General features: G+C 40.2%; 1 protein-coding gene across 3 annotated transcripts in view; it reads right to left on the minus strand.

Annotated features, from left to right (window-relative positions):
- Positions 1–14,583, minus strand: part of gabrb2a (gamma-aminobutyric acid type A receptor subunit beta2a) — a 57,799-nt gene that overhangs the window by 11,594 nt on the left and 31,622 nt on the right. For all 3 annotated transcript variants that reach the window (XM_014008860.1, XM_014008846.1, XM_014008852.1), the window contains exon 5: positions 107–189. In XM_014008860.1, the coding sequence (XP_013864314.1) occupies positions 107–189 (83 nt within the window). The remainder of the gene's footprint in view (positions 1–106; positions 190–14,583) is intronic.

A 14,583-nucleotide genomic window follows, 5' to 3' on the forward strand; every position in this document is an offset into this window, starting at 1 on the left:
GTGTGTGTGTGTGTGTGTGTGTGTGTGTGTGTGTGTGTGTGTGTGTGTGTGATTGGTCAAAGTCATGTGGGTGTGAGAGCTGGTTGTCATGGACAACAGTACTTACAGCTTTCTATCTCCAGCGTGCAGTTCTGCTCATCCAGAGGGTAGCGGCGCAGGTCCATCATGCAGGCTGCAGTTGTGGTGATCCTGTAAACAGAGAGGGAACATTTTAAACACACACACATACACACACACACACACACACACACAAGGGTTCATCAGAGCTGCAGGTAAAACAGTAATGTGTCAAAATGAACATTTTATAATAGTGATTCTTTTTATGTAGTTTTCTCTTTGCAAAGGAGACACAGACAAATAAAAATAAATACATTTGAACCAAAACTTTGCTCTTTATGTCTGTTAATAAACAGCACAAAAAGTAAGGAGATTTGTGTTTGATAGATTAGTTCTTTGTTGTAACAATGTTTCTTGGTAATAAATCTTACAGCAGTATAATTATTGCCAAACAGCATTGTGTCATTTCATGTCTTTTCAATAAATGTCACTGAAACTATATTTCATTTCATTTATTTATTTAAAAGGACATGCACATTAATCAATATTATGTGAATATAAATGCGCCAGAATTAGCACAACAGCCAAATTTCGTTCGTAGTCCTGAGCAGATAAAAAAGTAACAGTTAATAAAACAAGCGCACAAAACAGACAAAATTCATGTATGAATATATATGAACAGAGTGGCACATAACCGGTGCGCAGGTGCGCTTGCGCTGTCAAAAAAGGAAAAAGCGCACCAGACGGGACGTCATAAAGCTCCCTTGCGTACCTATGATTGTATCTGAGTGTCTGTCAAAACAACAGTTAGCAGGGCTCTAGAGTGCAACCAGTTTGGTCGCAAAGGCGACCTGATTTCTTAAAAAATAAAAAAATTAAAAAGAATCCAGCTGCACTGGTGTGAATGGATTGTTGTTCGGTGCGCCACAGCGGGACCCTGATATAAGGATTAAACGGACACTGCCTTCAACAAATCAGACGAAGTCCAGAGCCGTTTTATCCAATCAGAGCAGAGCAGGGCGGCACTTTCAGTGAGAGCAGTTTGGTTGAATCAGCGGACCGGCTCGACTCCAGCTGCTGCAGCGATCAGTCCATACATCTCCTCATCCGCTCCTCCTGCACTTTGCTCCTGAGCTACCAGAGACTTTGGTCTGTAAAACCTAACTTTATATTAAATATATGTTCAGAATGTTGTTATCAAACAGATCTGTCCAACTTTGTGTGAGTGCCTAAACTCTCCTCCTGAGAGACTGCTGTATGAGCGCGTCCCTGCGCTCGCAGGCTATCTGTGAGATTCACTGAGTTTTTCTAATTAAACCACATTAACTAAGAACATTTGTTTGCCCCATATTAAAGCAAAGATGATTCTCTGTTTAACACCCCAGTCAAAAAATTATATATATTAAAAAAAAAACAACTTGCCATGTTCTCTAGGTGAAAGAGTTTTAAATATTATTTTAATTTATCATAAAGATCCACAAATTTCATTCACAATTTTAAATAAAAAACAAGGTCCTTGATGTGCTAAACTTATTTATATTTAGGGCCATACTGTGATACAGCTTTTCTGGGATAAACGTAATTTATTAAATGATCAAATATGAAGAATAAACAATTACATGAGCTGAAACCATCTAAATAATATAATATTTTTGAATAAAACAGTCTTTTAAAAAAGAAATCAGTCTAACAAATAAAACATTTGAATGTTTTAAGTTATTTTGCTCTGTGCAAAAGACAGGTATTTGCTGCTTGGTCTGGAGAGTGTGGAAAGCTAGTTTAACCAAGGGTGAAGATGCAGAAGACCAAACAGGAGTTGTCCATCTGAAGGACATATGTAGTCTAAAAGACATTTAACCATGAAATGTTCAGTTTGTGATGCTTATATGACACCCAGCCCCTCGGCCACTTAGGTAGTTTACAAAATTTATGCAGAGTAACAGAATAAAATTAAAAAATTGTTGGACTGATTTGGCATGATGTCCTGAGACGTTGCAGCTGATAGGAGTCATAAAACAGAACAGGGGAACGTTAAATGTCCTGACACCATGAATGTGTTAAATGAGTGAAGGAAAATATGAGTGAGCACCAAGCAACAACCCTAGGTTCTCCCCTGAGAACCAGAACAAAAATTTTATGTGCAACCCTGTATGTGAATAATAATTTAATGTACATCTTTCAGCTTTAGGAGTCAATCCAGTTTAAGATGATTACCACGTACAGTATAATTGATATTAGCCAACACAAAAATGACAATATTTGATTAATTTTATGGATATCCATCCATCCATCCATCCATCCATCCATCCATCCATCCATCCATCCATCCATTTATCCATCATCCATCCATCCATCCATCCATCCATCCATCCATCCATCCATCCATCCATCCATCCATCCATCCATCCATTTATTTATCATCCATCCATCCATCCATCCATTTATTTATCCATCATCCATCCACCCACCCATCCATCAGTTTAACACCGCGGTCAGTTTAACGAGCTGCTGACCCACATCAGTGCTGATATCTCCAGCCAGAACACCAACTGCAGATGGACGATTTCAGCTAAAGAGCTCCTGTCTCTCTGTTTCGGAAACCGTCACGTGGAAAAATGATTCTCTCTGATTGGTTGCTGCGGCGCGTCGAGCATCGAAATTTCAACTTTTTGAATTCGAGCAGCGGCTGCTTTGGACACGCCACATGCACGGAAAACACTCTGCTGCATCCTACCGCTACCTTACGAGCCACGTTTAACTGGCTCAACACGCCGCACTGCTCCTAGATGTGCGTCCACCATAGACTTTGCTTGTAAACTGGCTGCTTTGGCTGCTCAAAACGTGTCCAGTGTGTACCTGGCTTGAGGGAGAGCCCAGACATCCTGCAAAGGAAACTCATTTCGGTCGCTTGTGTCTTGTTCTTTTGGTCACTACCCAAAACTCATGACCATTGGTGAGGGTTGGATCGTAGACCTACAGGTAAATCGAGAGCTTCACCACGACAGACCGGTACAGCGCCAGCATCACTGCAGATGCAGCACCAATCCATCGGTCGATCTCACACTCTATCCTTCCCTCGTTTGTGAACAAGACCCCACTTAAACTCCTCCACTTGGGGCAGGACCTCCTCCCCGACCCGGAAAACGCACCCTACCCTTTTAGGAATAGGACCACATCATCCGCAAAAAGCAGAGAWGRYATCCTAAGGTCACCAAAACGGATCCCCGCAACACCTTGGTGGCACCTAGAAATTCTGTCCATAAAAGTTATGAACATAATAATAATAATAATAATAATAATAATAATAATAATAATAATAATAATAATAATAATAATAATAATAATAATAATAATAATAATAATAATAATAATAATTTAACAGATGTTAAATCTAAAATTCATTGTAGCTGAGAATTTGGTGAAAGACTTTTTTCTTAGACTTGTTGTAGAACCACCACATACATTCCCATCTTGTAATATTTCAAGAGATAATGGATAAAATGAAAATTTAAATGGGCAATGTTATGTGTTTCTCAGGCATATATTTAAATGCTATACCACAATAACGTATCTATGTCACCTTTAGTTGTTATTAAAATGCTGTTTTTATGTTTAAATAGAAAATAAACTTGTCATCTCATCACTTCATCTTCTAAACATCTTGAAATTGGGCTCTGTCTCTTTAAGAACCTCCTTCCGCTTCTGTCCCGCCCATTTCAGCATGCCATCACAACCGCTTCTCTCTACAGGGCTTTGCTGGCTGTTTATAACCTGGAGGGGGTCGCTGTGATACAGAAGCTCATTGTAGTTTACTTGGCATCTGAAGACATATTTCTTCAAAGGTATTTTGAATCTGAAAAGGGCTGCACTGAGAAGTTCTATTGGGAGCTCAGCAGATAGTTTCAGTTTCAGTTGTTTGCTTTGTTGCTGCCGAGAGCCTGCAGGAGTCACGCTCAGATGAGGAGGTGTGCTCCGTGATGAGGACGCTCAGCTTGGAGACACAGCCCAGAGGCGGAGATGATCCCAAAAGGTGGTTCTAGTCCCAACCAGTCGTTTTTGCTCCCCTGCCTGCCTGGCTGCCTCAGGACACTACAGGATTTCTCAAACATGCATGAATGAGTCAAAGTAAGACTGGGCATGTTTGTGATGAGAGGACAACATTATAACATGATATAAAACTCAAAAAAGTTTATTTTACATGACATAGCCCCTTTAATGGATCAACATAAAGTAATCTTAGTCTAAAACTGGTATGAAAAGTGGTGGGTGGTTTGCATTCCCTTGCAGAATGCTGTCTTTAATTGTTTGTTCTCCTTTTTACTTCCTTACTTTATTGTATTTTTTTTCTTTTCAATAAAACTACAATACCAGTCCTTATTCTTGACCTAACCTAAAATTCAGCTTTGTTATAAATAGCAGAGATGTAACAGAACTGATGAGCTTCCACCCAAAAATGRAACATATAATACATTTATTGTGACTAAACACACCATCAGCAACACAGTGTGTTAAATCCTTTCTGTTCCATCTGGATAAGAAAGTTTTTATCTGCCTTGTTAGCTGCTCCTGAACACGCAGCAGTGTGTTGTTGGACCGTGTTCTGGTTGTATCACAAACAGCACGTTCTGTGTTCAGTCAGAGCAGGACGCCCGGCGGAGCAGAGACGGTACAGACTGTTGGAGCGCAGGTGCTCTGCCTGCTGTCATTAAAGCGTTACGTTCTGGACATTTATTATTCAGTGATACGAAAGACAAGTCTGCTTCTGTTGCTGGTTATAGCTCAACACCAGAATCATCATCATGACGTTATCTCTACAGTTAAAATAAATCATGTTACACGTTTGTGCTTTTTACTTTGTTGGTAGAAATTTACATTTAACAGAGACGTACGAGAGATTTTAATCTACACAATAACTTATCTCAACAGGCCCGAATCTGGGCTAATATTGTCAACAAATTACCCCATTGCTAACGGGGTTAATTTGTTAGCTAATGTGGATACAGTGAAAACATCTGAAAGAAAAACATTTTGAGTTCAGTTCACTTGTAATCTTGTGTCAGAAGAAAATTGTTTTATTTTTTTTCTTTAATCTCAGAATTCTAAGAAAAAAGTCAGAATTCAGATTTTTTATTTTTGAATTCAATCTAAAAAATTCTGAAATCAAATTTGAGATTAAAGACAGAATACAGGAAAAAAAATCAGAATTCTGATTTAATCTAAAAAAAATTAGATTAAAGTCTGAAATTGAAATTAAAGAATTTGAAAAAAATTTGAATTCGGATTTTAATTTGACTTTAATCTCAAAATTCTGAAATTAAAGCTTGAGATTAAATTCAGTATTCTGGGAAAATGTCAGCATTCTAACAATTTTCAGATTAAAGCTGGAATTTGAGATTAAATTTAGAATTTGAAAAAAAAGTGTCAGAATTCTGACTTTAATTTGACTTTATTCTTAAAATTCTGGGAAAGAATCAATATACGAACAAATAATGACGTCTAAATAAGTGTATGAAAGGAATCAAAGATGGTTGTAGTATTTAAATAGTTCACAGTAACCATTTTATTAAAAAAATAAATAAAACACATCAAGGTTCAATCTTTGGTCAAGCGACTCTGTAATAAAGAGCCGCTCCGTCCGACAGGTTTGCTCCGAGCGTCACACTGCCTGTTAGACTTGACAAGATGGCCAGAGCTGAGACAGGCTGGCATCTGGCCGTGCCGAAGGCCCCCAAGGCTGTCTGAGAAACCGGACGCACGGTTTTAATTACAAGAACTAAATATAGCGATCTAAGACATGCAAGTCAAACAGATGGATATAAAACATGATAGCATCACACAACCAGTAATAGCAACTGCAGCCTCGGGGGAAATGTTACAGAATAAATCCAAAACAATGGCTGAAGTCACCACAGGCTTTACTTCTCCGGGTGGGGGTGGATTGTCACTTTATCAGTTCATGCTTAAATATTCATTCATGCATGACAGAAGAAACTGATCCAACCAATGGCAGATGATTTGTGATGTACACTTCAAAATGTTGCTTAAATCAATTTTTTTCTTTTGTGGTCATTCACATTATAATCTGTGACCTTCATCAGACTCCAGTGGGCCCTGAAGCGACCCTCATGCACAGAATAAAGTGTGACATCACACTCAGCATGTTGTATATAGGTAAATATGGATGCTACATTTGTTAGCATCATTGATTTATTCTGAAGTTGTGCACTCAGAGCTGACTAAAACATTATCTGCCATACTTATTCCCTACGATGATCTTCCTCCTTCCTGGTTACTCTCGTATCGATACGATCCAACCTATTTGTATATCACCATTAGCATATTTTGTTGTAAACTCCCACTCATCTAAAACATGACAAGTTTGGAAAGTTTAAAAAAGGCCAAAGGAACTGGGCTTCTGTTCTGTACCTGAAGATGTGTGAAGTTCGAAGCTTTAAACTGCATGATGTGGCATTGATAACATTATTATCAGGTTTATCTGTTTACTCCCACCTCAGTGACATAAAAGTCAAGTGAAATGCAACATCAGACTGAGGTCGCTTTGAAAAACATCAGTTATGTATCCAATTTAGTACCACACATAAAATCGACTTCAGTCGGATTTGTCACTTTCAGACTGCCATAAAAAAATCATAAATGAGCCGTGCCAAGGCTGTAGACCCTGTCTACACTACTCCAGATATGTTTCCAACTTGATGTCTTTTAGTCCATCCACAACATTCTAAAAAAAAAAACAGGCCCATACCATGTCACTGGATAGTGAAAATATCCAAATTGACTACAAATCAAAGTAGAGAAAGAACATTTTTATTGTAGCTTGGCTGAAGATTCTTCCCAAATGTTTTATTGTTTTCCTGTTTGCAGTTTCCAGTTTTTAGCCATTTGCACACAATCAGTGTCAAACACTGTTAAAGCAGGGCAAACAAAGGGAAAAAAAATTAAAGGCCAAGCATTCGAGGCAGAATGCAGATCACCCGCCAGTTTGACTGGGTTGAACTCAGCCATCTTGGATTTGATTGACTCCAAAATGTAATCAGCTCTCAGCATATACACCCATTCCATTTGGCCTTGATTTACAACCAAATCCTCCCTACTGTTCAGAGATATGGTGGGAAACAGACACACACACACAGAGGCAATTACAGTATCACCCACCATTTCAGTGGCGGGTGATAAAAACGTCTATATTTGTTTCTTCATTTGCTAAATATGCTTCAAATAATTGTTTCTGAAAAGCTCAGTATCCCCTTTCCCAGGGGTATCCCAATCCTGGTCCTTAAGGACCACTATCCTGCATGTTTAGGTTCCTCTGCTCCAACACACCTGATTTGAATAAATGGGTGATTTGCAGAACTTGAAAAGGTAATTCAATCTTTGAATCAGGTGTGTTGGAGCAGAGAAACAACGAAAACATGGAGGATAGTGGTCCTCGAGGTTCAGGATTAAAAACCCCTGCCCTATCCGCACCAGAAACTTTTTTTAGTTCGTTTTTATAGTTTTTTTCTTAAACATTTTAAAACATATCCAGAGTAGATTGATCAGGGAATAATTTCCCTCACGTATTTAAAACTGCAGCAAAAGAAGATCAACTAAAACAAGACACATTTGTGCCGCAAAACATTTAACCACAGTGACAAATCAGAGAGACGCTACACGCTGGTGTTACACATAGGTGACTCAAAAGAGAACTTCATCTGTTCTTCGAAAAGCTTTCACTTGAATGAAAGCATAACCAGCAAACAAGAACACAAGGTCAGCTGCTCGTGGCTAACAGTTGAGACGAGGCCGAAGCAAAATCAGTGACAAAGCAGCTGACAACATCTCAGCTACGTACTCAGATGTAGTTTTTTGTGTATTGTTGCACCACTCTGAGTTGATGTCACTAAAATGTAGTAAATATTTAGACCAGGGGTCAGCAACCTATACAGTCATAAGAGCCATCTCTGCTCCTTGACTCACTAATAAAATGTCTGGAGCTGGAAAACATGCTACAACTGTGATTATCAACTGCTGGTCCGTGGGCCACTTTGGCTGTGTCTCAATTCACCAACGTTTTATTGCCTTGTATGTATTATCTCTGTGCTAGTGTGACAAACAAGCTAAACTGAGGTCCTCCATCCGTATTTTCAGTTGCAGGCTGAGTCATTTTTGTGTTCCCCTCTCTGTCGTGTGGATGGAGGACCTCAGTGATGAGAGGAGGATGTGTAGCTCTGAGCTAATACATATATATGGTGATAGCATCGGGGATAACGCTAATGCTAACAGGCTAAGCTGAGGTTCTTCCATGAAGCAGCTCTGTTGTCCTCCATCCATATTTTCAGTTACAGGCTGAGTCATTTCTACCTTCTCCTCTCTGTCAACGCTCTCTGGTTTCATTTAAGAGTCGATCATCAGATATTGTCCAAGATTAACCTTCAGGGTGGATATAGCTCGTTAGCAGCCTCGTACCGATGACCTATCCACGTCATCATTTACCCAGAATGCTTTGCGTGTAAATAAAATGGCCCCATCCGTGTAATATATTTTTAAACTTTCAGTAAAAAGTTTGGCCATCGGGTTGTGATAAGAAGTGGCTAAAATGCGGACAATGCAAATAGAACGATGCAATTTTGGTCATGAAACTGCAACAATCCGATCCGATTTCTGCAGTCAGCTGCAGCATACTGGGCTCTTTATTCTACCCTGGCCCTGGTTGTGTTTGCATTGAACAGAGAGCAGCCTCGATGTGGGCATGGATCATACCATTACAAACACGCAAATCTTATTTAGTTTTATTTGCAACACAACAACAATAGACCAAACCCAACTCAAAGGAAAAGTACCAAAGACTTTAAGTATGATGCTAATGATGAGAAGGCAAGATGACAGAGAACGGTAAGCTAATGGTAGCTAATGTTAGCTTGTCGTTGCTTGGTAGCTTGCTACAGTTGAACCCGTGTGAAAAAACATTACAATCGTTGCACACCATTCACGTAAAATGAATTTCAACTGAGTGACATGACTCCCCATGACTGATGTTCATGACTCAATGAAACAATCAATAAGCAACAGCAGCTCACATCAAACTGGGCCAGGCAGGCCAGACCAAATACAACCACAGGTCTCACATTGCCAGAGACTGTAGCAAAACTGGGCTATAAGGGCTAATGCAGTCCAAAAAGGCCTAAAGAACCACATGTGACCACAGAGCCGCAGGTTGCAGACCCCTGGGTTAGACTTATACTATCTGACATACAAATATCATTTTAAAAAAGTAACATTATATATTTTACAGTAACAATGAATATGAATAGCATCACCTATTTTTTAGTTCTGGTTTGGGTCAATTTATTGTTTTACCATGTGACTTGTGCTGGATGGGGACTTTAGTAAATGTATTTATTGATAATAAACCCTTTTAAAAGAAATGTACAGCTCCAGTGGGCCAAACCCGGCAGGTTTGGGACTATTTTTTCCAAACGTGGAGGCTCACAGTTTCCTCACATACTCTCAGGCTCTCTGTCGTTTCTTGCTCTCTGGGCTCTTATATAAGAGCCAGTTAGCAAAGGCTACGGTGCACAGGGGGATTTAACGCAGGACTCTCATTTCTGTACTAGTTTAGCCCATTTCATAGGCGCAAACTTTCCGTCGCACAAACAAGGCGAGTGCTCATCAATCGTTGCGATCACCGGCACTAGTAATCTTCCCAGTAGAAACTCAGGGGAAACGCAGAAATGAGGCCAAAATGGCAGGGGGTAAAAATAACGGCCTATTTATAGCACCGTCGACATCATCAGTAGAAGTCTCAGAGCTTTTTCATCCGAGGCGACTTCTGCATCATCCCGTGGCCACGTTAGTATGTCCAACAATTATATAAAAAAAAAGGCTGATAATGAGCGAGGAGGAGAAGCAGATGAGGATTCTCTGCAGGATTCCCTCCCTTTTGTTGACTCTCCTCCTCCTCTTCTTCTTCTTCTTCCTTTGCACTGCAGCAAAAGTCTGCGACGCTCATGAAGCGTAGGCTCATTTTGCTCTCCGTCAACATCGTCAGTGGCCGGAGCCTCTTCTTTCCTTGCACCCCCCCCCCCCCCAAAAAAAGAAAAAAAACTGCTGGCAGAGAGAGGCCGTGCTCTCGCAGATCATGCAATTCAAATACGCTACATTTGCTCTGCGTCAGAGCTGATAGGGACACAGGGCTTCTAAAAATGGCACTTAGTTTTTTRTTTTTTTTTTTTTTTTTTTCTGTGTGCGTTTCCACTCACGGTCCAGGCCCGGGCTGGGTCGTGTCTGCGTGCGTTTGAGGAACCCGCCCGAGGCAGCCCGTGCACCTTTTTCTTCCAAATGACCTTGTTTACGGACGCCAACACACAACCCGCCACAAATTCCCAGACAGAATCTCATTTTCAAGGGAGCATCACAGCAGAAAATAAATGCAGAAAGTGTTTTTTGTTTTTTTTTGGCAGGATGTAAACCTGTGCAGCCCGAACTGACCTTTTTATTACCCAGGCAACAGAATAAAATTGTACTTTAGACATTAAATGTATATAGTGAGGCTTCCTCCATTTTGGATAGGGAGCCCATGTTGAGCTGAGGACAATCTCTTAACGCTCGGCTGTTTGTGCTGAAAAGATGTGCCTCTCTGTGAGTGTCTCATCAAAGGAGAGGTGTCTTCCTTTCAGATTAAAGCCACTTCCAAGCACACAGGACGTATTACCAATCACTGAAGGTAATATTGACAGAGACACAGGCAGCTTTCTCCTCCTGGCCACGGGATATGATCTATTGAGCTGCAGAGAGGAATACTCTTCGGCTGACAAAAAGACAGCATCAGACTCTGAGCGCAGGGATATGTCCTCTCACAAAAGGAGAAACAGTCTTCACAAGGAGAGAAGGGCAGGGAGGAGGGAGAATCCAAAACAGTTTCTCTGTATTTGAATGAAGTCTGACCTTCACATCTTTATTTTTTTCACTTCCGTTTTCTTTTGTTTTTCTCTTCCTTTCAGCATAAAAACAAAACGCTTAAAGCAGTTTGTTTGTTTGTTTGTTCTCGTCAGCTGTAGTAGGGTATAACCTACTCTTTCTTGTAATAATAATTATAAGGAAATTCACGGGTTCTTCTTATTTTTCGGTAATACCTTCTTTGTATCTTATTGGCTTAGCCTTTTTTTCATGGGGTGGCGGGGTGGGGGGTGGGAGGTGTCGGGTAATTAGATCAGACCACCTCCCCCGAGTCAAACTCAGCTCCTAAAGTGACAGTTGGGAGCGCCGTCGTAATTTTCTGCTACTCTTGGTAATTGAAGACCGGGGATTTGGCAGGACTGGGCAGCACAATACATCCAGAGAATATGAAGCAAACAACACCTTCATCCTTCCTCCTCCTCCTCCGCACCCCAAAAATAACACTCGACCCACGCACAAACACCCACCCGCAGACACACACACACACACACACACACACACACAGCTAATATCCTCCTGCAAAACTAACAACCGTCTAATGTAGTGGTGTTCCCCGGGTACAGTGTTACAATTAGTTCAGCACAAATCCACTTTCACCTTTGAGGCCTGCAACAATCATTTTCATGGCAATTATGAAGGCAAAGTAATAAAGATGAAGAATGTCTTTTTTTTGCATCACTCATATGTTTATTTTTGAGAGATACTTGGATTTTATCAGGCACAAGATGGATAACAGATGGAGGAAGACTGCTGATGTTTGTAAAGATGACACTTTAAAGGGGACATATCTTACAAAATCTACTTTTTTAGCCCTTAAACACATTTTGTTGTGTACTTGGAGTCTCTGGGAGTGCAGAAAATTTGGATTTAGTCTCTTTATTCTGTTGCTGTGTAGATAGTATTCCTTTATCTATGTTGTGGATCATATTTTTCAGTCCGTTCAGTTTTCTCTACTACGTATTCTGACAATAAGGTCACAGTATTTGCTATACAAGGTCACAGACTTCCGGCTAACCAATTTCGGGAATCCATGGTTCTGCAGGTTTGTCGTCTTCATTCTCCTCTGGTTCTGGGTCAGACTCTGGCTCCAACACGTAAGGTTGGATGGACAAGTCTTTCGTTGTTGTTGTCTTTTAAATAATTTGTAAATAAAAGGTTCCTGCGCCGCTGTATAGTCGTATCTCTGCTATCAAACTACAAAAATGGATGAACAGGGTGGGGTGGACAGTGGTCACTGGTTGTGTCTCAGTTCCTGGGCTGGGTCCTCATGAGCATGTAGCCCACCTGGCCCATGTGGGCAAAGTCCCTCCCAGTCCAGGTAGGCTGCTTAAAACTGCTGTGGAATGAGACGGTCTAGCCTTCGCTTGACGTAAGTTTGCGTGACCACGCGCTACCCCAGTAATGGGTTTCGTATCAGACTTAAAATGCGTTGGGACGTGTATTTACACGTCTTCTCGCTGCAGGAATAACTTCACAGTTAAAACGAGACACGTAAATAAATTAAAAAACATTATTAATTCGGGTTTAGCTCCAGTATCAGAAGCCATGTTTCCATCCAATTTTAATTAGAATTTTGAGCGAATTTTTAAAATTTCGCAAAAAGGAAAAAATGCGAATCAGGCATGTTTCCATCAACTGGCTTGAAGCGAATCAGTTACAAATGTGTATAGTAAACAGGAAGTAAAAGTCGCATCTCAGGAAAATGGAGAGAAGTTATCAGGAACGTGTCGCTACTGTCGGGAAAGTTGTAATTATTCTGTCATCAACTAGTTTTGGCAATTTTACATGCAGTCAGGAGACATAGAGAATGAAATGCAATTCTTTTCACGTTACGGGAATAACTGAGATTACGCCGTCAGCGGGATGAGGGTCCAGCTGCAGTCGCTCTGGTACCGGACTGGTTTCGGACAGACAGCATGAACAGCTGATCAACATGTGAGGTAAATGTTCGCTACGTCAGACCTGATACGAAAAATGTGTTTCCATCTGTCCTTTTACGCATTAACTCTTTAAAAAAAAACATCTGAAGCGAGCATATCAACTTTTATGCGAATTAGAGGAAGTTTGTTCAAATCATGTCATTTCTGTTCACCTTTTCTGATGCAATACTTCAAAATGTGCATGAAAAAACGCTGATGGAAACACGGCTAGTGCTTGTAGTTGCATTTTTTTATTTAAGATCCTATAGCAGTGAATGAAATTTTGTAACTGATTAATTGAATGTTTGATGCAGTATTGTATTTTATACTTTCTGATCATTTCAGCCTTTAAGGTTAAAGCAGACAAAGAGTTGGTGTGTGTGTTATTGTGTTCTTTCTTTAGTCTAAACAAGAATGAGTGACGTTCTGATGTCTGACGTAAAAAGGTAACACCTCCTGGGACGAAACCAGGAAGAGATGAACATTATAAGGTCAAATCATTATTATAGTAGGAGGAAGTGTTCAGTGTGTTGCAGAGCCTCTGCTTTAGAGCAGGGCTCTTGTTGTGTTTTGGTTCACCCCAAGGTCTAACTGAGGCCTGTGTGCTGTACTGTGAACCTGACTGGAGTCAGAAGATTGAAAATAAAGTTTTAAGAAAAGATCCAGTGGATTCCTGTTTATTTGGACATACCATTTTAAACAACGCATATTTTTCCTACAGCAGCATAAATTTCAGTTGCTAAACATACATTTAAAGCAAATTCTTTGGTTCGTGATGAATTTCCAAACTACGCTGACTTGGTAAAAAATAAAAATAAAAACTCCACCGTCTTCATTTCTTTGTTTAGTTTACTGCCTGTCAGCGCATTGAATCCTGGGATATCCTCAGCTGGTGAGGATACATGGATGCATCATTGGTTTTCAAGATTTTGTGGACAGCTTGAGGAGGATCCTTCGAATTGGAACAGTATTCTCGAAGTCGGCGTGATGTCATTCAGTCACATGATTTCAACCTCCATTTTTTAATGGGGGAAAACTGCAGCTGAAGGGAGCAGGAAACATGGTAATCATGAAAAAAGCGCCACTATCGACCATCTTTCTTTCAAAACAAAAAAATTTAACCCCCCAGACCTCCTTTTTGACTGAGGCTCAAAGTTATCTGACAAGCAGTAAAAAATCTATAGGAAGAAGAAAATAAAAAGAGGCAAAATTTGAATGAAGATTGGCGGCAATGAAGAGCCGATGAGAGCAGGACATTATTAATTAGATCTGTCAAATTTAACATGTTTGGATTTTATAGTTAGTGTGTAGTTTTGAGTGTTTACTCTTCATTTTAGCCAATTTTAGTGTGTTTTAAATCAAAACAATGAGGCAATTCTTTTTAAAAAAGGAGAAGCACGGAGGTCTGCAGAGAAAGAATGACAACACGTCTTTTTTCTCTCCCCTCTTGCAGTTAGAAATTTTTTTTTTTATCTCTGGATGATTTTTTTACGTGAGAAGTGCAGTCCTACAGCAACTTTTCACCATTTTTCCTATTTTCCACATAGAAGAACTCATCCTATTTTCCCCCAAACCAATATGTCAGCCAGGGCCGGATTTAGGGGGATACGGGCCCCTGGGCTTGAGCCAATAATGGGCCCCTCACACACAC

Source organism: Austrofundulus limnaeus, unplaced genomic scaffold (assembly GCF_001266775.1).
Source record: "Austrofundulus limnaeus strain Quisiro unplaced genomic scaffold, Austrofundulus_limnaeus-1.0 Scaffold1, whole genome shotgun sequence".
NCBI lineage: Eukaryota > Metazoa > Chordata > Actinopteri > Cyprinodontiformes > Rivulidae > Austrofundulus > Austrofundulus limnaeus.